Source organism: Salvelinus fontinalis, chromosome 7 (genome assembly GCF_029448725.1).
Source record: "Salvelinus fontinalis isolate EN_2023a chromosome 7, ASM2944872v1, whole genome shotgun sequence".
Classification (NCBI taxonomy): Eukaryota; Metazoa; Chordata; class Actinopteri; order Salmoniformes; family Salmonidae; genus Salvelinus; species Salvelinus fontinalis.
In genome coordinates this window covers 35,951,206-35,978,338 of record NC_074671.1, presented here as the reverse complement: position 1 = coordinate 35,978,338, position 27,133 = coordinate 35,951,206, and the positions used below count along the sequence as shown (strand labels likewise).

At 43.7% G+C, this 27,133-nt stretch overlaps 1 protein-coding gene across 1 annotated transcript in view; it reads left to right on the top strand.

Annotated features, from left to right (window-relative positions):
• The window catches only part of LOC129859456 (cadherin-6-like), a 96,385-nt gene that overhangs the window by 61,299 nt on the left and 7,953 nt on the right, over nt 1–27,133 (top strand). The window contains exons 3-8 of the mRNA XM_055929270.1: nt 12,425–12,719; nt 16,037–16,156; nt 17,361–17,528; nt 19,649–19,836; nt 23,692–23,945; nt 25,086–25,222. Coding sequence (XP_055785245.1) covers nt 12,425–12,719; nt 16,037–16,156; nt 17,361–17,528; nt 19,649–19,836; nt 23,692–23,945; nt 25,086–25,222 — 1,162 coding nt within the window. The remainder of the gene's footprint in view (nt 1–12,424; nt 12,720–16,036; nt 16,157–17,360; nt 17,529–19,648; nt 19,837–23,691; nt 23,946–25,085; nt 25,223–27,133) is intronic.

The following is a 27,133-nucleotide window of genomic DNA, read 5'->3' as shown; positions in this document are numbered from 1 at the left end:
CTCAGACGAGAATGCTCTGAAACCCATGTAGATAGTTGGCTGAACACATTACATTTTTAAAAACGTTCTTTTCTGATAAAAACTAGTTCATTGCATCTGCCGTGGAGCCCAGTTTCATAATATGACCATATTTCCCAGCTGCTTGCCGTCAATTTAAAGTAATCGCGAAAAAACAGGCCTTATTTTAGTGCATTTTTCACCCTGCTAGCTAGTTCTATTGAGCACCGTGGCACCAACTTGCCTTCCGAACGTGCTATTCCCAGCTCATTGTTCAACGCCCCAATGCCTGCTTCGCTATTGTTTTTCAATGAGACCTGCTCACATTGTTTTATAGTTAAAATGTAAACAACAAAAATAATATTCTAACTCTGCTGTCTTCCCATTGTTTCCTATAGGGGAAATATAGGCATGTCTGTCTATTTTTCCAAATATCTCACAATGTGTATATTTAGATTTTTTTTCAAATCAGGTGTAACCGATTGTAACCTAGTTAGCGGGGTGCGCGCTAATAGCGTTTCAATCGGTGATGTCACTCGCTCTGAGACCTTGAAGTAGTTGTTCCCCTAGCAAGGGCTGCTGCTTTTGTGGAGTTATGTGTAACAATGCTTTGAGGGTGGCTGTTATCTATGTGTGCAGAGGGTCCCTGGTTCAAGCCTAGGTAGGGGCGAGGAGAGGGACGGAGGCAAAACTGTTACACGGGCACCATTTTAATCAGAAGAATCTCCTCTTTGTAATTGTGTAAGTCTGGGCAGCGAGCTCATTTGTCATTGATCGGTAGACCAGTTATAGTCAGAAGTTTTTATTTACGCAGTCATAAGCACAGTTGACACCATCGAGGTGCAGATATTTACTTTCTACACAAGTAGTTTTTTCCAGTTTTGTCCAACAAACAGATTGTAGTGGTGAAATAAAAGAGATATATTTTTTGTGGAATTCTAAGCATCACTCCAGTCAAAACAGGCTCTGCGAACGTTCGATTCCATTAATGTGCTCGCGCTAGTGTTCCAGTTTTTCAGCCTTGGGTGAATTTTGACTAGTTCTATTGTCCAGCCAGAGCGAATTTACGAAGCACCCAAATGTCCATTGAGAAAGTACAACGACAATACCATTTAGCTAAGCTAAGAATGACGAGAATAATCAAGTCAATAAACGTTGGGTAGTTAGAGAGCCTATAGTTAATATACTGGCAAGTTTGATGTATAACTACTAACGTTAGGTAGCTAGCTAACATACCGGTACATTTATTTTATTTTTATTTTTTTTATTTTACCATTATTTTACCAGGTAAGTTGACTGAGAACACGTTCTCATTTGCAGCAACGACCTGGGGAATAGTTACAGGGGAGAGGAGGGGGATGAATGAGCCAATTGTAAACTGGGGATTATTAGGTGACCATGATGGTTTGAGGGCCAGATTGGGAATTTAGCCAGGACACCGGGGTTAACACCCCTACTCTTACGATAAGTGCCATGGGATCTTTAATGACCTCAGAGAGTCAGGACACCCATTTAACGTCCCATCCGAAAGACGGCACCCTACACAGGGCAGTGTCCCCAATCACTGCCCTGGGGCATTGGGATATATATATTTTATTTATTTTTTAGACCAGAGGAAAGAGTGCCTCCTACTGGCCCTCCAACACCACTTCCAGCAGCATCTGGTCTCCCATCCAGGGACTGACCAGGACCAACCCTGCTTAGCTTCAGAAGCAAGCCAGCAGTGATATGCAGGGTGGTACATACTGCTGTAATGATATGCTATGTGGTCCGTAAGGACAGTGTAGCGAACAAATTGTCAGCCAACATAACGTGTAAGGTAACTTATTTTAAAGCCATTACTTTATTATATTGAGTAGTAAGCTACCCCTTGGTCGTCAGGGAAAATCTGGTCTGTGATAGGAGTGGGGGGGAGCGGGGGGGGGGTTCACACTTAGCTCTGCTATTAGTGTATTAAGTAAAGGTTGAATAGTCTATTGTTCAGCTATTAGCCCTCCTCCCCAAATTGCAACAAATTACTGTTCCCATCTCATTCCTTTCCCTCTTCCACGCATCATCATTCTGCTCCTGAGTGGCTCGCTTGTGGGCCTGCTGGCAGGATATGGCAGCATCTTCGGTTGTGCGTCAGGAATTCTGCATACAGTAGAGCGTTTGTATGAAGGTGTGGTTATTCACAGGAACATTCTTATGGAGGTACATTTGTGTCTTTTTGTCGAGAGCAAAACCTTTTTTTATATTCCATCAAAAATAATTGTTCTGAAAGCAACTTTTTTCCAAACAAAGGAAGTCAAAGCGGACACCTACGAAGAAGGTCTGTTTGATGATTGCATCTCAGGTAAGCAGCACTGGGCTGTATATCCTAAAAATCTGCTGCTTTAGATTGCACGGTCATATCTAAGTTATTGTTTTCATATCTATAAAAAATAAGCTGTTTTCTTTACTTTCAGAGAGCGAGCTGATCAAGGGGTCGAAAATGTAGATATTGCCAGATGTTCACTGTCCGAGGAACAGGCCGTGGAAGCTTTATTGCTGGCAAAAGTGTCCATAACCAGAGGTAATTAAACTGTTCTGTGTTCTTTTTCTCCGTCTCTGCCTGTCTTGTGGTACATGGAACCTGTCTCACATATATTAATTAAAAAACCCTTGAGATGTCAGCTGCTAATTTTCAGATTTACAACGCATAAACACAGCCATTTTCACTGGACTATAATTTTCCCTGGGGGTTAGCCTTGCAATAACCAAGTGGTGAGACACATAGCCCTCTATATTTAAATGTTTCCGGTACACTCCGATTTGTGTCTGCATCACATAAAGTATCTTCTATTGACATTATCTTCTATTGTTTGTCCTCATGTGTCTGTTTTTTAGCATAAAGTACTCTGTAGCCAATTAGTGTGGACACCAGGTGAGACCACACACACACACAGACAATAACAGTCTCTCTTATTCACTTCAGCCCCTCTCCCCCTTCTCCCTAAATCCTCTTGGATATATCAGCTGTTTTGGTGAACCCCTCCCGCATCTGACCTGGCTGACACAGAGGGCACAGCATGATCATAGGTGAGATGTCACTTGGTCGGGTCAACAGGAAGTATTATTATAGAGATGCTTTACATTGAAATACAGACATCGATGTAGTAGTCCCGGAGTTAATGATCCAAGGTCAGTTTTGCATTTCACCTCCTGATTTAAGATGACCGACCGTGTAAAAAAAACAAAAGAAACAAGGCTTAATCATGCTCTCTCTCTATCCATTTGTCACTCGTCTGCAGGTATGTATTGATGTGAGAGGAAGCCAGTCCTGTCATCGCCACCTCACCCGCTCTTAAGATAACCTTCGGACCAACTGGGAGCTCAAGGCTGGTTAGGAGACACCGCAATTGTGATGAACTGGGAGAATATTAGGGTAGCACAGTAATTCATGAATCATATGCTGTCTACCGCTGTTTTTACCTCTTTCTCTTTCTGTCTTCTACACCTCTCTCCCCATCTCGTCTTTCTTCCTCGTTTTATAATGCACACCATATGTGCATTGAAGTACAGATTGCACTTGTATTTATAATATTACAATTATCATAATTATAATGCATTTATAACACCTGGATAATGAACTTCTTTCAATAAAGCGTTTCAACATTCTCCACTGGTTGAAATTAAGTATCTCATTGAAATACTATCCTGTGTCCTCAGATTAATGCAGATGAAGGGAGTTAGATATGCATAGATTTTTTTTGTATATATGCATTACAAATCAATCATGGTTCTAGTCTATTGCATAGTTACAATGTGTAATCATTGATGTCCCAGGAGCAGGAGTGGTAAACATTGTTGAAGTGTATAGTTGTAATACATACATTCAAATAATGGAGTTTGATATGACTGAAAAAGAATGTCTCAGAGATTCAAACCTGAACCGCACCTTTATTTGCCAGGGAAGAGTACATGATCAGTAAATATGTTCAATGTAACGTAAACTCACTCACTTTTGTACATCGCCTTGGTCCGTACAATTGCCCTTATTTTAGCGCCCCAAAAACATAATACTTCCAGATCAACTGTAATGTCAATACCATTGTAAAGCACAATTTCTCCCCTTTCCAACAGAATGAATTACATGACCCCCACGCTGCCCGTTTCTGCATAATTCAACAAGACAATGAGCTCCGTAGGGTCTTTAAAAAAAATGGCGGGTGGGGAAGCGAAACTAATGTGTGATAGTGAGAAGGAGAGATGTTTTGTGGGAAAATAGCATTTCTTCACTCGATCTGTCCAACTTATCACCTTATCGCCTCTAAAATGGAAATAAAACACTATAAGAGTTTATATAATGTGTCATTACATACCTTTTTGAAGGTTTGTGTCGAATTTGAATCAGGTTTTTAGGGCGGTGATAAAGTGATCTTAGAAGTAAATAGCGGCTTTGAGAATGATGATCGCATGCAATGATGACGCAAAAAATGACTAGGTATCCCCCCCTTACCGTCACTGTCCATTTCTTGTTTTTAAACGATGAGAGAAGTGCTACACCTGGTGGAGAGAGATTGTAAGACAGAAATAGTTGCTTTATGCGTGCTGTACGTTACGACATGACACGTCACGATGTAACGGAGGGTCCGTTTTTTCAACTTTTCTCCAATACTATAGAGCAGGGGTGTCAAACTCATTCCACGGATGGGCTAAGTGTCTGCGGGTTTTTAGTTTTTCCTTTCAATAAAGCCCTAGACAACCAGGTGTGGGGAGTTCCTAACTAATTAGTGATGTTAATTCATCAATCAAGTACAAGGGAGGAGCGAAAACCCGCAGACACTCGGCCCCCCGTGGAATGAGTTTGACACCTGTGCTATAGAGCCATTACCATGTCGATCAACGCTTGAATAGAAACGTAGTTCACACCCCCGATTTTGAAGTCAACACAGTCGCTACAGTCCCATTAGTTTTCTTTGTAGCCTCGTATGAATGTTGCGGTTGCTCACATTGGAACGGAATGGGGCGAGTTTACGTTACAGGCTACAATGTGGGAATCTCATAACTACAGTACATGTGTATATAGGACTTGTATCCTTGGCGCAATAAAGTTATTATATTCTACTCCATCCATAGGCTTCATTAATGCCATTCAGACTTGAAATTGATACAACAACTATGATAGCTGAGGTTCATAGATTGGTATGAAAATTAGTTTAGAACCTAACGTTTTAGGGTCCATGCACAGATCAGCTACATACTGTAGCTAGCTACACATCCATATGCATACAGTTCTTTTTATCCTCCACTACACAATAAGCAAGTAAATAGTTAGCTAGCTATGTTTCTTCAGCTGCATTGCAAAGCAAGCTTACACATTTACTGCTAATTGTACATTCAATTAGCAGTAAATGCGTTAGCTAGCTAGATTCTTTACATCCACTGTTTCACAAGACGACAGCCTGGTTTGCTGGTTTATTCAGGAGTCCCTAAAACATTAAACAACACGAATTACAAATTCATTGTCCTAACACTAGCTAGCTGGCTAATGTTAGCTAGTCAGATAACTTGCTAAATAGTGATTTTCGTAAATTAACTTTATGACAAAAAATATGCACAAATGTTTGTCTTTACATTAACTAACATATTCCTCTCAATTGTAAATGTTTTGCTTGACTCGTTATGACGTTATAACAACTTACATCTTGTTCCACCATAATGTTTTGTCAGCCATCTTTGTTGAAGAACGCCACAAGGGCAAGGGTGGCTCGTGTCAAAATTCGTCATTGGAACCACTCGATATGATTGGTCATAAAAAAACCTTGGGACCAAAATGCATAATGAGTGCTCTATCTCCCCCTTGTGGTAATCTGGAGCAATGAAGCCGTGACGCTGGGTACCTATAAATCCCGCGGTGCAAGCTCTCAACTTTTAAAGGAGGAACCACTGTACGTGCAGATATGTGCACCACGTCATTGCTCTCTCTCTTTCTCTCATGCTCTGCTGTGGGTGCATGATGTCGCTTTCAAACTAGGGATTTCGTGGATAACTGAGGTACTACAGTAATTCTACTCACTATACATTGACACATCCAGCCCAAATTGGAATGTTTAAAAAAGACTTAGTAGTTGTCAGTATTCTGGAGCATGTCTTAAATGAGGCTTACAAAAGGTGAGTTCCTCAAGTGCCTATGTGTATCCCAATGATGAAATAGTTACCACTTTCTTATGTTATTTAAATAGTAATGTTATTAAGTGTATAAGTCCATATGTGCCCTAGTCCACTGCATAGGGGATAGTGTGCCATTTGGGACACACCCAGACTATTTGGCGGTAGACTGTAGGGCTAAAAGGGTAACTGGCTGGTTGACCTAAGGGCCTTGTCTAAAACCATACATATTGTATACCCTATAGCTCTGTGATACTCAAATGGCAGCTAAATATGTCTGGACCACCATGCCATTTTCTGTGCTGATGATATACATTCATTTAAAAGAAAAACGTCTGCAATATTCCTGCTCCTAATATGCAGAATTAAGGTAAAAACGTATGTGATATCATTATTTTTAGGAATGTATTGATTATTATTATTATTACACTTGAAATGTTAGGATTTATGGATCTTGTGGAGTTGGTTAATGTTGCCTTTCAAAAACGACTGTCTCGTGACCTCTTTATTGTGTGTAATAAAATAGAATAGTTCTTCATCTAATAGAGCATGGGTGACCTACAGAACAGAAACGTGCTCCACAAAAGGCCAAAGCTCTCCTGGAGCACTAGTACTGGAGCGTCTTCCTTGCGTGCTTCCCAAATGACACACTAAAGAAGTTCACTAAATAGGGAATAGGGTGCCATTTGGGACATATGCCTCCTTTGCTTTATTTCATTATGATTTGATATCATGGAGGAGGGAGGAGAAAGGGCCCTGCATCGACGTGTGGAGGTATCCTGGTGGCCATGATCAATGCTTTCTTCCCCCTGGTGAGTCTTTTATTGAATTTTCAAGAGAAATTTATCAGGAGCCATTGTGGATCCACGTCTGGCTGACAGATTGATTTTCGGGAGAGGTTTTTCTCCTAATTTGAGTAGCAGGGACCCGGGTGGGCGGCTGTAAATTCACTTCCGCCATAGAAAGGGGTAGGGTGGGTGACTAGAAGAGGAGGGGGACGGAGGGATCACAAGCTAACCGGATTCAGGATCGTAGGCTTTTGATGCTATTTCCTACTTCAAAGCAGGGCTTTTGAAGAAAAATATGATGTCTTCTTTAACATATGAACATTTATATGCCTTAATTACAAGCTGGTCTGGGGTCCGTAAATATGAATACATGAGCTATGAAGGAAGAAAGGAAGGGTCCATGATTGGCCGAGATAATTGAGGGGCATAATAGAGACTACACTCTAAAAAATAAGAAGTTCCTGGAGTATCCTTTAGGGGTTCTTCAAATTGAAACTGTAGAAGAACCCCAATAAGTTCTTCAAAAAAAACCTTTTAATGGATCCTCGAAGTACCTTTTTTGTATTATTAATAATAAGCATAAAAATAACACAATATTAAACTCCCAGCAGAGCCGCAAGTCCAACTGGTATATCCTCTGGTATGTTGATGTTAATGTGTTGATGTTCTCCATATCCATAGCCAGAATGATTTTGCAGTGCATGGGGATCGAACAGGTTTTCTGTTATAGGGAGGGAGTGTCTGTGAATCCCCAAAATAGTAATTCGACAGATGTTTAACAAAAGATGCACACAACAGTATTCATACCTTGTTTTTTTGTTATAAATGTGAATGAAAAAAACTTTTTTTTTATATAATGGTGTTCATACACATACCTTGTCCATAATGCAGAGGCCTATGGGATTTTCATTGAAGAGGTACATGTGATCTGCATAACAAACCAATACCAATTGTCCCTACCTTTGTATGCCTCCTCGTCTGTATACCTGTAGAGACAGACGCAAAAATGAGCAGTTCAGTCATCTGCACCCAATACAGCTAGCCTTCAACATATTCTTATAGCCTACATATTCTTACTTCTTTGTTGATTGATATCCCCTGAATTGTGTCCATTTTCTGCTTTAGAAATATTTGCACAAATATGAAAAGATCGATGGTATCATTATAAAACAATACCAATTTAGATCATACAAGGGACAAACTTGAACTTAAATTGAGGAGACCTTTGCATTTTTCATTTAAATGCCTGCACCTGCTGTCCTTTCAAATTCAAATCAAAATGTTTCAGTTCGGCAGTTAGCGTCTTGCAAGAACCCACACCAACTAAGGAGGTTCCTCGATGAACCCCACCTCCTATGGAGTTCTTGGAAGAATCTATTGGGGGCAATTTTCAGTGCCAAGAACTTTGAGGATCTTAGAAGAAGTTGAACCCCTAATTTTTGGAGTGTACTTTCTGGAGGACAATGACATGCTTACTCGTGCTTTTAAATATTGAAAGAGATGGGTGGGGCTAAGGCTTAAGAGGGTGTGAACTATACTTGACGGGCGTAAAGAATGAGGGGTCTCTCGAAAGAGAGAAAATCATTCAAGGCATTTTTCTTCTACCTGTCTCTAAAGTGGGATAGCAAGTTTATCAAATGTCAATGAAGCATAACATTCCCAGGATTCCCCCATCTGCAGTGTATGATATACAATTTGGAAGAGTCTATAAGAAAAAAGAGTACATCTTGAAAACTGTACACAAACTCACCTTCCTGAATTCCTGACACATTACAGCCTTATTCTAAAATAGATGAAATGAAAACAATTCCTCATGAATCTACACTCAATACCCATAATGACAAAGCGAAAACTGTTTTTTGAAAATGTTGCTAATTTATTACAAATAAAAAAGATGCATACCTTATTTACATCCGTATTCAGACCCTTTGCAATGCTTCTACAACTTGATAGGAATCCACCTGTGCTAAATTAAATTGATTGGACATGATTTGTAAAGGCACGCACCTGTCTATATAAGGTCCGACAGTTGACAGTGCATGTCAGAACAAAAACCAAGCCATGAGTTTGAAGGAATTGTGCGTAGAGCTCAGAGACAGGATTGTGTCGAGGCACAGATCTGGGGAAGGGTACGCAAAAGTTTCTGCAGCATTGAAGGTTCCCAAGAACACAGTGGCCTCCATCATTCTTAAATGGAAGAAGTTTAGTCAAGTCAAGGCTCTACCTAGAGCTGGCCAAACTGAGCAATTGGGGGAGAAGAGCCTTGTTCAGGGAGGAGGCCAACAACCCGATGGTCATTCTGACAGAGCTCCAGAGTTCCTCTGTGTAGATGTTAGAATCTTCCAGAAGGACAACCATCTGTGAAGCACTCCGCAAATCAGCACTTTATGGTAGAGTGGGCCACTCCTCAGTAAAATACACAGGACCAGAAACTGTGGATAGATGGTGGCATTCGCGCAAAACTGAAAGCTGTCCCCACATGCTTCAAGATGGCCACCATTGTTCCTGTACCCCAGAAGGCAAAGGTAACTGAACTAAATGACTATCGCCCTGTGGCACTCACTTCTGACATCATGAAGTGCTTTGAGAGGCTAGTCAAGGATCATATCACCTACACATTACCTGTCACCTTAGACCCACTTCAATTTTCTTACCGCCCTAATAGGTCCACAGACGATGCAATCGCCATAACACTGCACACTGCCCCATCTGGACAAGAGGAATACCTATGTAAGAATGCTGTTAATTGACTACAGCTCAGCATCCAACACCATAGTACCCTCCAAGCTCATCATTAAGCTAGAGAATCTGGGTCTCAACCCCGCCCCTGTGCAATTTGGTCCTGGACTTCCTCCACAACATCTTCACTTTGCTGATCCTCAACACTGGGGCCCCACAAGGGTACGTGCTCAGCCCCCTCCTGTACTCCCTGTTCACCCATGACTGCGTGGCCATGCACACCTCCAACTCAATCATCAAGTTTGCAGATGACACAACAGTCGTAGGCTTGATTACCAACAACGACGAGACGGCCTACAGGGAGGAGGTGAGGGCACTCGGAGTGTGGTGTCAGCAAAACAAACTCTCACTCAACGTCAACAAAACAAAGGAGATGATCATGGACTTTTGGAAACAGCAGAGGGAGCACCCTCCTATCCACACGACGGGACAGCAGTGGAGAAGGTGGAACATTTTAAGTTCCTCGGCATACACATCACGGACAAACTGAAGTGGTCCACCCACACAGACAGTGTGGTGACGAAGGCGCAACAGCACCTCTTCAACCTCAGGAGGCTGAAGAAATTTGGCTTGTCACCCAAAACCCTCACAAACTTTTACAGATGCACAATTGAGAGCATCCTGTCGGGCTGCATCACCGCCTGGTACGGCAACTGCACCGCCTGGTACGGCAACTGCACCGCCCACATCCGCAAGGCTCTCAAGAGGGTGGTGCGGTCTGCACAATGCATCACCAGTGGCAAACTACCTGCCCTCTAGGACACCTACAGCACCCGTGGTCACAGGAAGGCCAAAAAGATCATCAAGGACAACAACCACCTGAGCCACTGCCTGTTCACGCTGCTACCATCCAGAATGCGAGGTCAGTACAGGTGCATCAAAGCTGGGACCGAAATACTGAAAAACAGCTTCTCTCTTAAGGCTGTCATGACTGTTAAACAGCCATCACTAAGACAGAGAGGCTGCTGCCTTCATACAGACTTGAAATCATTGGCCACTTTAATAAATGGATCACTAGTCCCTTTAATAAGGCCACTTTAATAATGTTTACATATCTTGCATTACTCATCTAATGTATATACTGTATTTTATACCATCTATTGAATCTAGCCTATGCTGCTCTGTCTTTTCTCATCCATATATGTATATGTATATATGTATATATTCTTATTCCATTCCTTTACTTAGATTTGTGTGTATTAGGTACTAGCAGTTGTGGAACTGTTTGATTACATGTTAGATATTGCTACACTGTCGGAACTAGAAGCACAAGCATTTCGCTACACTCGCATTAACAGGACTCTCAGACCTTGAGAAAATAGATTCTCTGATGTAATGAAACCAATATTTAACTCTTTGGCCTGAATGCCAAGCATCATGTCAGGAGGAAACCTGGCAACTTTCCTACGGTGAAGAATGGTGGTGGCAGCATCATCCTGTAGGAATGTTTTTCAGCATCAGGGACTGGGAGACTTGTCAGGATCAAGGGAAAGATGAACGGAGCAAAGTACTGAGAGATGCTTGATGATAACCTGCTCCAGAGCACTCAGGACCTCAGACTGGGGCAAAGGTTCACCTTCCAACAGGACATCGACCCTAAGCACACAGCCAAGACATCACAGGAGTGACTTCGGGACAAGTCTCTGAATGTCCTTGAGTGGCCCAGCCAGACTTAAACTCGATTGAACATCTCTGGAGAGACCAGAAAATAGATGTAGAGCAACAACCCCATCTAACCTGACAGAGCTTGAGAGGATCTGCAAAGAAGAATGGAATAAACTCCCCAAATATGCCTAGCTTGTAGCGTCATACCCAAGAAGACTCGAGGCTGTAATCGCTGCCAAAGGTGATTCAACAAAGTACTGAGTAAAGGCTCTGAATGCTTATGTAAATGTGATATTTCAGTAGATTCAGTAGAAAAAGGAATACATTTTAGAATAAGGCTGTAAAGTAACACAATTTGGAAAAAGTCAAAGGGTCTGAATACTTTCTGAATGCACTAAAATATAAAGAAAAAAGGAGGGGGAACAGCAGGAGGAAAGAGAGGAAGGACAAGTGTGTCCCAAATAGTACCCTTTTGGCTATACAGTATAGTGCACTACTTTTGACCAGATATATATGGGCCCTGGAAATGCACTATATATGGAATTACGGTGCAATTCAGGACGCAGACAAGATTTTGATGAGTTCCCAGACATGAATATGTTGAGGAGATTTGGTGGCTGAATTAAAATGTCAGAGCAAGCTAAGCTGTTGTTCATGCAGACAGAAACAGGCCACATCAGGAGAAATAGTGGAGTAGAGTGGAGATTGATAGGAGAGGAGATGATTGAAGAAAAGAAGAACTGAAAATATCATGTCATGTTTCTACAGCATGTTAGAGAGATCTGATCTCCTCAGAGTTAGTAAAAACAGACATAGGACACACAGGTCACACTCAGCCTGATTACATTTCTATGAAATTATCATTATTTCATAGGAAATTGGGGACACAAATAACACAAATATCTTAAATCAAACATCTATAGAGTAATTTTTGAAAAATATGTAAATGGTCAGGATGTTGTTGTGTCACAATTAGATTATTCGTCTTCAGATCATTTGCAATCAGTCACTGGCACAGAGTGGCATAAACTATTGAAGTTTCTTTGTTTGTCCCAAGAGGATTCCAATAATTGAAATGTGCATATGCATTGCAAATCCTTTGTATTGTGATTGAGTGCTATTGTGAATTGACTTCGTCCCCTTTCTTTCTCATTACACTACAGCTCCACTCAGACGGGGACCGGGGTGACGGTAGCATACGATATGTCCTGACCGGTGATGGAGCCGGTAGTCTGTTCATCATCGATGAGAACTCTGGGGATATCCATGCCACTAAGAGATTGGACCGGGAGGAGAAGGCCTACTACACGCTCCGGGCCAAGGCCGTCAACAGAATCACTAACACCTCTCTAGAGGGAGAGTCAGAGTTTATCATCAAGATCCATGACATTAACGACAACGAGCCTAAGTTCACCAAGGACCCCTACTTCACAGAGGTACCTGAGATGTCCCCACTGGGTACGTATGAACACCTACACCCTAACCCTTAATTACATTTACATTACATTACATTTAAGTCATTTAGCAGATGCTCTTATCCAGAGCGACTTACAAATTGGTGCATTCACCTTATGATATCCAGTGGAACAACCACTTTACAATAGTGCATCTAACTCTTTTAAGGGGGGGGGGGGGGGTTAGAAGGATTACTTTATCCTATCCTAGGTATTCCTTAAAGAGGTGGGGTTTCAGGTGTCTCCGGAAGGTGGTGATTGACTCCGCTGACCTGGCGTCGTGAGGGAGTTTGTTCCACCATTGGGGTGCCAGAGCAGCGAACAGTTTTGACTGGGCTGAGCAGGAACTGTACTTCGTCAGAGGTAGGGAGGCGAGCAGGCCAGAGGTGGATGAACGCAGTGCCCTTGTTTGGGTGTAGGGCCTGATCAGAGCCTGAAGGTACGGAGGTGCCGTTCCCCTCACAGCTTTGTAGGCAAGCACTATGGTCTTGTAACGGATGCGAGCTTCAACTGGAAGCCAGTGGAGAGAGCGGAGGAGCGGGGTGACGTGAGAGAACTTGGGAAAGTTGAACACCAGACGGGCTGCGGCGTTCTGGATGAGTTGTAGGGGTTTAATGGCACAGGCAGGGAGCCCAGCCAACAGCGAGTTGCAGTAATCCAGACGGGAGATGACAAGTGCCTGGATTAGGACCTGCGCCGCTTCCTGCGTGAGGCAGGGTCGTACTCTGCGAATGTTGTAGAGCATGAACCTACAGGAACGGGTCACCGCCTTGATGTTAGTTGAGAACGACAGGGTGTTGTCCAGGATCACGCCAAGGTTCTTAGCACTCTGGGAGGAGGACACAATGGAGTTGTCAACCGTGATGGCGAGATCATGGAACGGGCAGTCCTTCCCCGGGAGGAAGAGCAGCTCCGTCTTGCCGAGGTTCAGCTTGAGGTGGTGATCCGTCATCCACACTGATATGTCTGCCAGACATGCAGAGATGCGATTCACCACCTGGTTATCAGAGGGGGGAAAGGAGAAGATTAATTGTGTGTCGTCTGCATAGCAATGATAGGAGAGACCATGTGAGGATATGACAGAGCCAAGTGACTTGGTGTATAGCGAGAATAGGAGAGGGCCTAGAACAGAGCCCTGGGGGACACCAGTGGTGAGAGCACGTGGTGCGGAGACAGATTCTCGCCACGCCACCTGGTAGGAGCGACCTGTCAGGTAGGACGCAATCCAAGCGTGGGCCGCGCCGGAGATGCCTAGCTCGGAGAGGGTGGAGAGGAGGATCTGATGGTTCACAGTATCAAAGGCAGCCGATAGGTCTAGAAGGATGAGAGCAGAGGAGAGAGAGTTAGCTTTAGCAGTGCGGAGCGCCTCCGTGACACAGAGAAGAGCAGTCTCAGTTGAATGACTAGTCTTGAAACCTGACTGATTTGGATCAAGAAGGTCATTCTGAGAGAGATAGCAGGAGAGCTGGCCAAGGACGGCACGTTCAAGAGTTTTGGAGAGAAAAGAAAGAAGGGATACTGGTCTGTAGTTGTTGACATCGGAGGGATCGAGTGTAGGTTTTTTCACACACATACCTGAGATGTCCGCACTGAATATGTACGATCACCTACACCCTTACCCCTACTTCACTCACGTACCAGAGATGTAACCTCTTGGTACGTATGACAGAAGTAGGCTACAGAGAACATCCCTACATCCATCTCACTCACTTCTTACCACAGACACCTAGCAGGGCAGAAGTGGTTGAAATGTGTCTGGTTGTCAAGTCATAACCATGTCATCCAGTTTTGCCCTGTGTGTAACTGTAACTCATAGCCTGACCGACCATTGTTCATCAGTTCCACAGTTAAACGGATAGCCTGGACATCATTATAAAAGAGGGGGATCGCATGCTGTCGGTGGTGATAATATATGCCATACTTGTATCTGCAATGGATGGCAGGATTGGAAGGCTTATGTGTGAGACAAGCTAAAGTTGTTACAAACAAATGCCCATCCCGTTGGATCAATGAGGGCTTTATCAATCATAATAATGAGAGGAACTATTGTCTACGTCCCAAATAGCACCCTATTCCCTATGTAGTGCACTACATTTGAGCAGGGCTCATAGAGAATCGGTTGCCATTTTGGGGTGAATAAAGTGAGTCGTTAAATGCGAATGATTACGGTCCATTAGCTGTTTTATTACAGCCAAACAAACTAAGTGAAGCGGCCCAATGATGCTGATTTATATTATATACTTGAGCTAATCTTTTGAATACTCTGTTCAGTTATCAATTACAACACATTAAAAACTCTGTTTTTGCCTGGTGTATGTCAATTCTGTAGTTGGAATTCGAGACAAGTAATCATGCAGTTCAGATATTAGGTATTCTTGGGTATGTGAAGTATACACTTAACACTAAATAGTGACATTGTTCACGTAACACCGACAGGTGACAAACTGTAAGAGTAAGAAAAGCAGTTGCCCATAGCCACAAGTGAGGTGTGCCTTGAAAGAGGGCCTGTTCTGGACCGGCCTTTATAGTGCAATCGACTGGACACTTTGTCCTGTGAAATACTGAGCATTCCCTCTTCAGAAGCAAAGTGATATCATCAAAGACATTAGCTTGCACTTTATTTATTCAATAAGAGGTTAAAGAGAAAAGTGACTTCAGATGTCGGGCGCCCACTAGTTTCACCCGTGCAGACCTCACATTGACACTGAATTAGACGTTTCAGTTGGTCACGATTCCAATGCCAATTGCACAATTCTATATTTATGTTCATTGCCATTAAATAGTTCTACTCAATTAATTCTTCTTATGCCTTTAATGAGTCGACACTGGGCCCCTCTAGGCATCGCTGGGTGGTACTATTTGACGAACACTTCTCCGCTTTGTTCCGTTGGAATATCATTCTCCGCCTCTTTGATAAGGAAAATGGATCACAGCCGTTGCATTGGATCAGATATATGATTGTCAGACACTCGAGATACACTAATAGGTTTTTAGGGGCTTGCAAACAGCGGAGCTGCTATACTGGCTGCTGGAACTGCTGCGTACGGTGCCTGAGAGATTTGTATAGAGAATAGGAAATTATATGTATAGAGGGCATAGAATAGTATGCATTTCTTTTGAGGGGAGGAATGGGTGTCATTTGTGACGCCACCAAAGACTTCAGTTCAGTCCAGTTCACTTTATTGGCCTGATTCAGGAAGTTGTCTTGAATCTTGTGTTATTGAGTGTTCCCCAACGCCCTCGGACTCCATTCCATGTGTATAACTTTGCTCACCAAGTTACCCTCTTTTTTTTTCTTCTCCTCCTTCTTTCCTTCCACAGGCACGGTGGTGATGCAGGTGACCGCTACAGACGCTGATGACCCTACATATGGTAACAGTGCCAGGGTGGTCTACAGCATCCTGCAAGGACAGCCATACTTCTCTGTGGAGCCCAACACAGGTCAGTGTTTACAGACCCTGTCTTTTTTCTTTTCTGTAGACAGAAAGGAGAGGTCGGGTCAGTTACAATGCAAATACAGAGTTCTATAATATTTACCCTCTACAGTCTATCTGTACTCAAGGGAGCAATGTTCCCACAGAGTGAACAGGGAAGAATACACATGGTGCCATTAACCTGCCTCAATTAACCTGCCTCAAATTAACCTGCCTCAATTAACCTGCCTCAATTAACCTGCCTCAAATTCAACTAACACCTGAACGAAACCCAAATTCACACTGCGAGTGAACCAGGATATGAACAGTCCACTACCCCGTCACTACCACGTCTGGAGACTGTGTGTGTGTGTGTGTGTGCGTGTGCGTTCACCGCGGCTATTAACTCCCGTGTCAGACTGAAGAGACATGACAGAAAAGAAGGACAGAATCTCCGCCAACCGCCGCGTTTTCAATCCCACTGCTCCGTCACCACTGCTATATTTAATCATTTGTAATGTGTGCTTTGGAATGGATCCCAAATGTGTTCTTTGCTTAATAAACAAAAGGGAAATGGCGACCCCCAAAAAAATATTTGCCGTTTTAATCTCAGGATTAACAGTAATATGGTTTATGCCAGATGTGCCATGTAAACAACAACGAGAGAGGGAGTGGGAAAGATAAAAAGATAGAAAGAAGAGAGAGCGAGAGAGATAATAGACAGAGAGTGAGAGTAAGAAAGAATAGAGGGAGAACGAGAGAGAGAGAGAGAAGAAAGATAAAGAGAGAGAAAGATAGTGTAGAGAGATGTATTCAGAGTGTACTGGTGTATACATACAGTACACGCACATACTGTATATCTATGTATTGTTCCCCCTCAGAACTACTTGAATGGACTAGCATGTTTTTCAGTTAATAGCTGTCCTTCAGCGAGCGAGATACACACACACACACTCCTCTGTGTCCCCCCCCCCCTGCTGCCACATCCTAAGTGATGAAAGGGGAGGATGAGAGTGTTATACCCCTGCGTTCACTGTGCGTTTCACCAACCCTGCTCAGAACTCGGTTTGAATGATGTGCACCATCAACCCTCACATCCCCTATTGTTTGATATTCAATTCATTTCCTCTTTGGAAAAAAGTGTTAGTGCTATAAATATCTATATCGATCAGAAGTATCTAATCTTGCATCACTTTCACCGTCTGTCCTGACTGTCTGTCCTTCACATTCAGGTGTGATCAAGACAGCCCTGCCTAACATGGACAGGGAGACCAAGGAGAACTATGTGGTTGTGATCCAGGCTAAAGACATGGCTGGCCAGATGGGTGGTTTATCAGGGACCACCACAGTCAGCATTACCCTCTCTGATGTCAATGACAACCCACCACGCTTCCCAAAGAGTGAGTATAGTGCACACAAACAGACAGATGTGTGTACGCACATGCACTCACGCACACACACACACACACACACACACACACACACACACACACACACACACACACACACACACACACACACACACACACACACACACACACACACACACACACACACACACACACACACACACACACACACGTGCACCCAATCTCACATACACACAGTGAATATAAAACTAATTTCACTATACAGGCTTGTGCCAACCAGGCAGCCTCCATCTGGTGGTAATTTCAAAATGAATGTGGATTATTGCAGAAAGTATTACTGTGCTGCTGTGGCGTGTGTCTGTGTGTGTATGTGTGCATGTGTGTGTGTGTGTGTGTGTGGCAGCGCCGCTCTCTTGAAGGCTTGGCATAATTACATATAGAGCCATATGAGAGAGTGAAGGGTCCTGCACAGTGCATCAGATCAGCCTGCTAATCCCTATTAAATGAAAAGAGTACACTGTGGGTTTTATCTTCTTCGCTCTCTGTTTATCTCTAACTCTATCACTTTCATTCGCTTTATCTCTGTCATCCTGTGTCTCTTGCTCTTGCTCTCTCTAACGCTCTCAATGTCACTGTGTGTGGCTCCGCTACTGTCCTTTGTTTCTCGTTTTTTTCTCCTTCCTCATCCTCGCTTTCACTGTTTCTTTTGCCAATCATCTTTTTCTCATACACTCCTCTCCCACTTTCCTTCAATCTCCTCTCACACACTGTCTCCTGTCCCTCTCTTTCCCTTACTTTCTCCCTTTCTGCTGCATCTGGTGAATTGCAAAGGCAGCTGCATCAGATTGACAGATTACTGGTGTCATTTTGTTTCCCCTCAATAACAGCAGTGTGTGTGAGTGTGCTTCTGTGTCTCTGTGTTTACCTCTGTGTGTTTGCGTGTGTGTGTGTGTGTGGGCGTGTTACACTTGGTTAGAATCAACGCATACAAGCCAAACAGCTCTTCACGTGACAAAACTCACACAAACGTAGAAACCCTGACTCCATTTATCACCCTCTACAACAGGGAGACAAACACTGTCACTGCACCTCACCTCAATGGACAGAACAAGAAGGGAAGGATGGAAGGGGTAGAGATGGCTAGAAAGGAAGAGAAGGTGAGATGGGGAGGAATAAATGGAGGGAGGGATGAAGAGAGGGGGCAGGTAGAAAGAGAAGGACAGAGTGAGGGAAAGTGGATATTGTAATGGGACACCCAGTGTCAGGCAGCGATATAATTTTTGTATATTATACCTCTCGACCCAATACTGAATACTTGTTAGCCTGGGAAACTTCTCCATAGTGGGATGTGTGTGTGTGTGTGTGTGTGTGTGTGTGTGTGTGTGTGTGTGTGTGTGTGTGTGTGTGTGTGTGTGTGTGTGTGTGTGTGTGTGTGTGTGTGTGTGTGTGTGTGTGTGTGTGTGTGTGTGTGTGTGTGTGTGTGTGTGTGTGTGTGTGTGTGTGTGTGTTTGTGTGTGTGTGTGTGTGTGTGTGTATATGTGTGTGTGTGGTTTTACTATCCTTGTGGAGACCATACATCCTCACAAGGATAGTTATGGTTAGGGGTTAAGGTTAGGGTTAAGGAAAATAGGATTTTGAATGGGAATTAATTGTTTGTTCCCTACAACGATAGTAAAACAAACATGTCTGAGTATGTGTGTGTGCCCATACCTTTGTGTGTGTGTGTGGACACTTGCGTGCGTGCATGCACGATGTGTGTGTGGGACCTGCCGACTCAGGCGTTGCCAGAATGATGTCAGCATGTTTTATGAGGGTGTCAGTGGTGTTTGTATATGCAGCCCGTGTGTATGTCAGGTCCATCCCTCTGCAGACCAGACCAGCTATTTATTTAAGCATATCAGATACAGTGGGGTGCTCAGGCTGACAGACAGGGACACATCAATTTATCTGGCTCAAACCAGGAAATCATCTGGTGAAAATAACTAGCTATGTATGGGCCATTGTATTCAGAGTTGAATAAATGATGCAAGGTTGATTGATCTTGGCTTTTAAGATGTACAGTATTTAAAAGTATGAGTTTAGGGGTTGATCCAGGTGCTACAGATGGAAAAAAAACAACAACAACGAATGTGTGTATGTCTTTCCTCCAGGTCTGTATGAGTTCAAAGCTCCCGAGTCGACAGAACCGGGCTCGACGGTGGCCGTGCTGCGAGCTACGGACGCTGACATCGGCAGGAACGCTGAGATGACCTACCGAATCACCAGCAGCGACGGCCCCGCCATGTTCGCCATCTCAACCAATAGGAGCACACAGGATGGTGTCATCACCCTCAGGAAGGTCAGTGAATGGCTGGATTCCAAATCTACCACTACCCTTTGTCCCTAGTCCCTATTCCTTCACCCCTAATCCCTAGGTCACTCCTTCAGTATGGCTGGATTCCAAATCACTCCTAGTCCCTCGTTCATGGGGCATTCGACCCTACTCCCTAGGTGTTATCACACTCAGAAAGTTCAGTATGGCTGGATTCGAAATTGAACCCGAAATTGAAATTGAATATAAACACTAGATCAAGATTTCCCAAGCTCGGTCCTCGGGACCCCAAGGGGTGCACGTTTTGGTTTTTGCCCTAGCACTACACAGCTGATTCAAATAATCAACTAATCCTCAAGCTTTGATAACTTGATTCAGGTGTGTAGTGTTCGGGCAAAAACCAAAACGTGCACCCCTTGGAGCGAGATTGAGAAACACTGCGCTAGACTGTGCTACTGTCCACACTTGTTCCAAATGTTTGGATTCCAAATCAACCCCTAACCAGTACTCCCTAGGGCCCTAGAAGTATCTGGAAGATTTAAGTGATATGGTAACTGCTTCACCTTGCCTTTTGAAAGGGTGGATTTTGCCACATTGCTATCCAGTCAAGTCAGATTGTACATTCACATGCTCAGATAGGATGTATTCTTAGTCACGGTTTCTGAGTGCAGATCAGATTGATGCTAGGTATTTATTTCACCAGAACCAGTCAGCAGTCCTCTGGGTGCTCTGAGCTATAGTATGTGTTGATGTATTAAACCGAATCAGATTGTTGCTTTATCAAGCGCCCCCTTATCCTCTAGTGTGGCTTTAAATCGATCACGCCACTTCCATCAGGTCATCATTGAGTGGAGGGAGATGTAATTGCCTTCTGCTGATGCTACCGTTGTAATGATATTGGAGGGATCTAGGCTCGCTCTCTCTCGCTCTGTGTGTATGTGCGGGCGTGTGCATGTGCGGGTGTACAGGGTCTGGTCCACAACCGAGCCTACTTTAATTAAATGGCTCATCTAGGTAAAAGGGCATGCCATTTCTCCTGTACCACTAGTACTGTCACCAAACAACACATGTTCATGTTGACATCATTAAACCCCTGTCTTGAGGAAAATCCAAGCAGGACAAAAATAAATCAAATGATTTGTTGAGTATGAAGGGTCATATCAACTGTCTGTATTTGTTTGATATCAAGTTCGGTACAGGCAGACAGTGGCCAGTTGAAAGCTCATTGGCGTTGAAAAACCTGCACTGATGCAAGTGCGCACACACACACACCTACCTCTCTGGTTAAATGACTGCATTTGGTTTGGCAGTAGCTCCCTCACAGCTAAAGGCACACGTCAGATGTGTTCTTTCCAGAGAGCGTTGGTGTGATGACACTCTTAAAGATGAAGAACAGAGCCAGAGGTTTCATCCCATGGCTAGAGTTTCCATAGCATATACCTGTTATTCCCATGAAGGGAATAATAATAATAATACTACATGGTATTTATATAATGGACCCAAAGTCGCTTAGAAGCAAACACGTGCACACTTCAGGAGAAAGGAGAGATTAATGGGATTTACACAAATAGAAAGAAGAGGAGAGAGCTTTAAACCTTTTTTACACCACACACCTGAGTTAATTTACTAAAGACAGAATATAATACTAGTTGTGTGGTGCTTATATTTGTCCTATTTTGTGTGAATTGGAAATGTTTTTTTGCAAAGCCCAACTCTCCCGATACACCCTCGGAGAGTGAGGTCACTGCCAGGGGCTGCCATTATCAAATCAAATCAAATTCTATTAGACACATGCGCCGAATACAACAGGTGTAGACCTTACAGTGAAATGCTTACTTACGAGCCCCTAACCAACAATGCAGTTAAAAAAAAAAATATGAGTAAGAATAAGGAATAAAAGTAACACGTAATTAAAGAGCAGCAGTAAAATAACAATAGTGAGACAATACACAGGGGGTTACCGGTACAGAGTCAATGTGCGGGGGAACCGGTTAGTTGAAGTAATATGTACATGTAGGTAGAGTTATTACAGTGACTATGCATAGATGATAACAACAGAGAGTAGCAGCGGTGTAAAAGAGGGAGAGGAGGGGTGTTCAGGTTTAGATGTTCAGGAGTCTTATGGCTTGGGGGTTGAAGCCGTTTAGAAGCCTCTTGGACCTAGACTTGGTGCAATTAGGGTTAAGTGCCTTGCTCAAGGGCACATCAACAGATCTTTCAACTTGTCGGCTTGGGGATTTGAACTAGTGTAATGTAATATAGAAATCGCCAATAGCTGGATGAGTCACCATTTAGTTTGGTGGAAATGATCCAACGATTATGTAGGTTGGTGGAAATCCCCATCGACTGAGGAGTCTCCATGTATGTTGAATAATAATAAACTACATTTATCAATCTGACTCTATTATTATGTGAATGCTATAGGCCCATACCGTATCCAGGGGGTATAGCCAAGGTTGCGAGCCTTGCGCCACCACTCAGAATACTATCAGATACACATGTCTAGGTTTACTGTTGTGCAATTATAAAGAGGCTGAGGAACAAGAAGCTAATATCTGGCAATTACTGTCCTAGCATTAAATTATTGAGTTAACCTCAGCTCAGAGATGCATAGTTAGAGACCAAGCGTACTGCATATGCTATGTGTATAGTGTAATTAACAACTATCAATAGCCCTATTAAATTATAGGCATATAGTCAATCAAATAATTACTCTGTAAAACGAGGAATGCATTTCCTCAATTCAACTAATAGAATGTATTACGAAAGAATTGACACTCAAACAATTACAGTGCACATGAAATGCATACATGACAAAGTAACAAAGGGTAATTACTATCCCCAATAGGCTAAGACTTAACGTGGTTACATGTGTCTTCAGTTCAGAATCATCTCTAAGAGAAAAACGGTGTGTTTGATACACACGGGAGCTTGAATTAAAATGACTTAACACTTTGCGAGTGAAAACGAAAAACAGGAAAACACACCCAGATTCTAATCAACTCAATTTGAATGTTATGACCAGACAATAGGAATGGGCCTGACAACCAGTCAACCCAACATACAATTTCAATCCAGTCACTTTAAAAATACATCAATCAGAAAACAGATAATGCCATAAGGCATATCGAAATGTGCAGCTCTTTATAAGCTCTTGAAACAAAACCAACCACACCAATTTAATTCACACAGTAACATTCATTTAGTCGATTCAAGTTTCATCAGTCTTCACACCTCTCCTGGTGACAGTGACCCTAAAGGATTTCCATGAGAACTTCTCATCCTGGAGATTGCGACAGCAAAGATGAGATGCAAATATACAGCCATCACTCCGGACAATGCCGTATTGAATCAACTCACCAGGCTGGTTTCAGCAAGTCACAAGTCGCGAGTATATTACCTTCTCAAGTTCTTCTACTAGACTAGCAGCATTTCGGTTACTGGCCCAACGCTCTAGACACTAGGCTCCCAGCCACTCCAGACACCAGAAAACAGCCAGAAAGAAAAAGAGGGAGTCGTTTAGCTACACTGAATTAATTCAATTGTTGATATCGCGTGTGTCTTCGACGAGGATTGTGTTGCAAATCACAGGATTGGTCTGTGTTAGAGGGGAAGTGAATTAAAAATGTGTCAACTGACGAGGGACAGAGAGGTTGAGTCACGCTGAATCAATTCGATTGTTGATAGAGTGCGCGTTGCTTGGTGTGTCTGTGTGTGTCTGTGCGTGCGTGCGTGTGTTGCTTAGACGAGGAGGGTGTTGCATGTCACAGGATTTGTCTGTGTGAAAAAGGAAAGTAAGTGGAATAGAAATGTGTCATCTGGCGATTTGAGTGTGTGTGAGTTGTTAACCCTCTCTTCTCCGCTCTCCCTCTGTCTCCTCAGTCTCTGGACTTTGAGAGGAAGCGGTCCTACACTCTAAGGATCCAGGTGGAGAACTCCAACCCGGACCCGCGGTTCCTGCGCTATGCGGCGACCACGGACGGGGCGACGGTCAAACTGATCGTGGAGGATGTGGACGAGCCGCCCGCGTTCGACCGGGTCGGCTATGTCATGGAGGTCAAAGAAGACGTGGCAGTAGGCACGATCATCGGATCGGTCAGCGCCACAGATCCAGACAGCAGCCGCAGTCCCGTCAGGTACTACGCACGCACACAAACACACACATTGGGGAGGGGAGAGGACAGACACACGCACACACACACATACACACTTATCTGTTGTTATTAATCAGCGGAGGAGCCCAGCCGACTGAATTATTAAAAATATTAGAAAGGCAATTAGCACCCCAACAGCAACAGATTTAACAAGCTTAGACTTACTGTCAGAAACGAGAGGGGCAAATAGTGTGTCTGTATGTGTGTGTTTGTCTGTGAGTGTGTAGGGCGCATTTAGATAGATAGATGCTAACACGGTTGGTTGTTCAGAAAAAAGGAGTAAAAATAGTGGTTGTGAAAGGGGAGAGTGAAGAGGGTGGATATGGAAGAGAGGGAAGATTGGGGTAGGGGGTGCAATGGTACAGGATACCTGAGCAACTGATCGCCCTGGTTCATGCTCTCCCCCGGAGGTATGCTTCCCCCCTTCGCTCCCCTTCCCTCTTCTCCCTGTCAACATCTGCGACTAAATGGCACTCTATGGGCCCTGATCAGAAGTAGTGCACTATATAGGAAATAGGGTGAATTTGGGACACAGCCGACGTCTGATCCTCCATTAATCAAACTGATGTATAACAGTCATTCTTAGGAAGTGGAGAAACTCAACACGACTGGATTACGTGTGTGTGTGTGTGTGTGTGTGTGTGTGTGTGTGTGTGTGTGTGTGTGTGTGTGTGTGTGTGTGTGTGTGTGTGTGTGTGTGTGTGTGTGTGTGCGTGCGTGCGTGCGTGCGTGCGTGCGCGCGTGCGCGCGCGCGTGCGCGCATGCCTTTGTGTGTCCATGATAGCACAGATAAACATTTATGAAGTCATTCTATTTTTAGCCGAACGACCAATCCACAACTGTCAGTCATCCAAATTGTTTTCAAATTGGATGATATTTGTAGCAGTAGGATGTATTGTTGTGATAATGCGGCACTGGATTCCTCTATAAAGAATGCAAGGACATGTATACTTGTTTGTTTTGTGCAGATACAGGTACTCGATAGAACAGCGCACAGACAAAGACAGGGTGCATAATATTCCTGCAAACGTGAAGAAGCTTATACACTGCCTCACAGCCAACAGTGCATTGGGTTTATGTGAAAACAAAGTGAGGAAGCTTATACTTGTTTGCTATGTGCAGGTACTCTATTGACCGGCGTACAGACATGGACAGGGTGCTCAACGTGCACCCAGGTAACGGCTCAGTGTTCATGCTGAGGACTCTGGACAGAGAGGACATCGCCTGGCACAATGTCTCTGTTATTGCCACTGAGTTCAGTAAGTACCATGTTTTTTTATTTAACCTTTATTTAACCAGGTAGGCCAGTTGAGAAGTTCTCATTTACAACTGCGACCGGGCCAAGATAAAGCAAAGTAGTGCAACAAAAACAACAACACAGAGTTACACATAAACCAGCGTACAGTCAATAACACAAAAGAAAAGAAAAATCGAAAAATCTATGTACAGTGTTTGCAAATGTAGAAGAGTAGGGAGGTAGGCAATAAATAGGCCATAGAGGCGAAAGTAATTACAATTTAGCATTAATACTGGAGTGATAGATGTGCAGATGATGATGTGCAAGTAGAGATACTGGGGTGCAAAAGAGCAAGAGGGTAAGTAATAATATGGGGATGAGGTAGTCGGGTGTGCTATTTACAGATTGGCTGTGTACAGGTACAGTGATCCGGAAGCTGCTCTGACAGCTGTTGATTAAAGTTAGAAAGGGAGATATAAGACTCCAGCTTCAGAGATTTTTGCAATTCATTCCAGTCATTGGCAGCAGAGAACTGGAAGGAAAGGCGGCCAAAGGGGGTGTTGGCTTTGGGGATGACCATTGCAATATACCTGCTGGAGCGCATGCTACGGGTGGGTGTTGCTATGGTGACCAGTGAGCTGAGATAAGGCGGGGCTTTCCCTAGCAAAGACTTATAGATGACCTGGAGCCAGTGGGTTTGGCGACGGATATTTAGTGAGGGCCAGCCAAGTTCGGCCCGCACCGGAGCCACCACCGACGGTAGATGCCCACCCGGATGCCCACCTATAGAGTCAGGTTTTGCGGCCCGGAGTCCGCACCTTTGGGGGGAGGTACTGTCACGCCCTGACCATAGAGAGCCGTTTTATTCTCTATTTTGGTTAGGTCGGGGTGTGACTAGGGTGGTTAATCTAGGTTGTTTTATTTCTATGTTGGCCTGGTATGGTTCTCAATTGTTTGTCTCTGTTTGTCTCTGATTGGGGATCATATTTAGGCAGCCATTTCCCCACTGTTTTTTGTGGGATCTTGTTTATGTGTAGTTGCCTGTGAGCACTCCATAGCTTCACGTATCGTTTGCTTTTTTTATTGTTTTTGTGCGTTTCACGTCAATAAATTATGTGGAACCCATATCACGCTGCGCTTTGGTCCGAATGTTCTTACGACGATCGTGACACATACAGGTCGCAGTGGTGGGTAGTATATGGGGCATTGGTGATAAAATGGATGGCACTGTGATAGACTACATCCAGTTTGCTGAGTCGAGTGTTGGGGGCTATTTTGTAAATGACTTCGCCGAAGTCAAGAATCGGTAGGATAGTCAGTTTTACGAGGGTATGTTTGGCGGAGGAGGCTTTGTTGTGAAATAGGAAGCCAATTCTAGATTTAATTTTGGAATGGAGATGCTTAATATGAGTCTGGAAGGAGAGTCTAACCAGACACCTAGGTATTTGTAGTTGTCCACATATTCTAGGTCCGAACCGTCCAGAGTAGTGATGCTAGTCGGGCGGGTGCGGGCAGCAAACGGTTGAAGAGCATGCACTTAGGTTTACTAGCATTTAAAAGCAGTTGGAGGCCACGGAAGGAGTGTTGTATGGCATGGAAGCTTCTTTGGAGGTTTGTTAGCACAGTGTCCAAAGAAGGTCCAGATGTATACAGAATGATGTCGTCTGTGTAGAGGTGGATCAGAGAATCACCAGCAGCAAGAGTGACATCATTGATATACACAGAGAAAGAGTCGGCCCGAGAATTGAACCCTGTGGCACCCCCATAGAGACTGCCAGAGTTCCAGACAAAAGGCCCGCCGATTTTACACACTGAACTCTATCTAAGAAGTAGTTGGTGAACCAGGCGAGGAAGTCATTTGAGAAGCCAAAGCTATTGATTCTGACGATAAGAATGCAGTGATTGACAGAGTCGAAAGCCTTGGCCTTGTTGA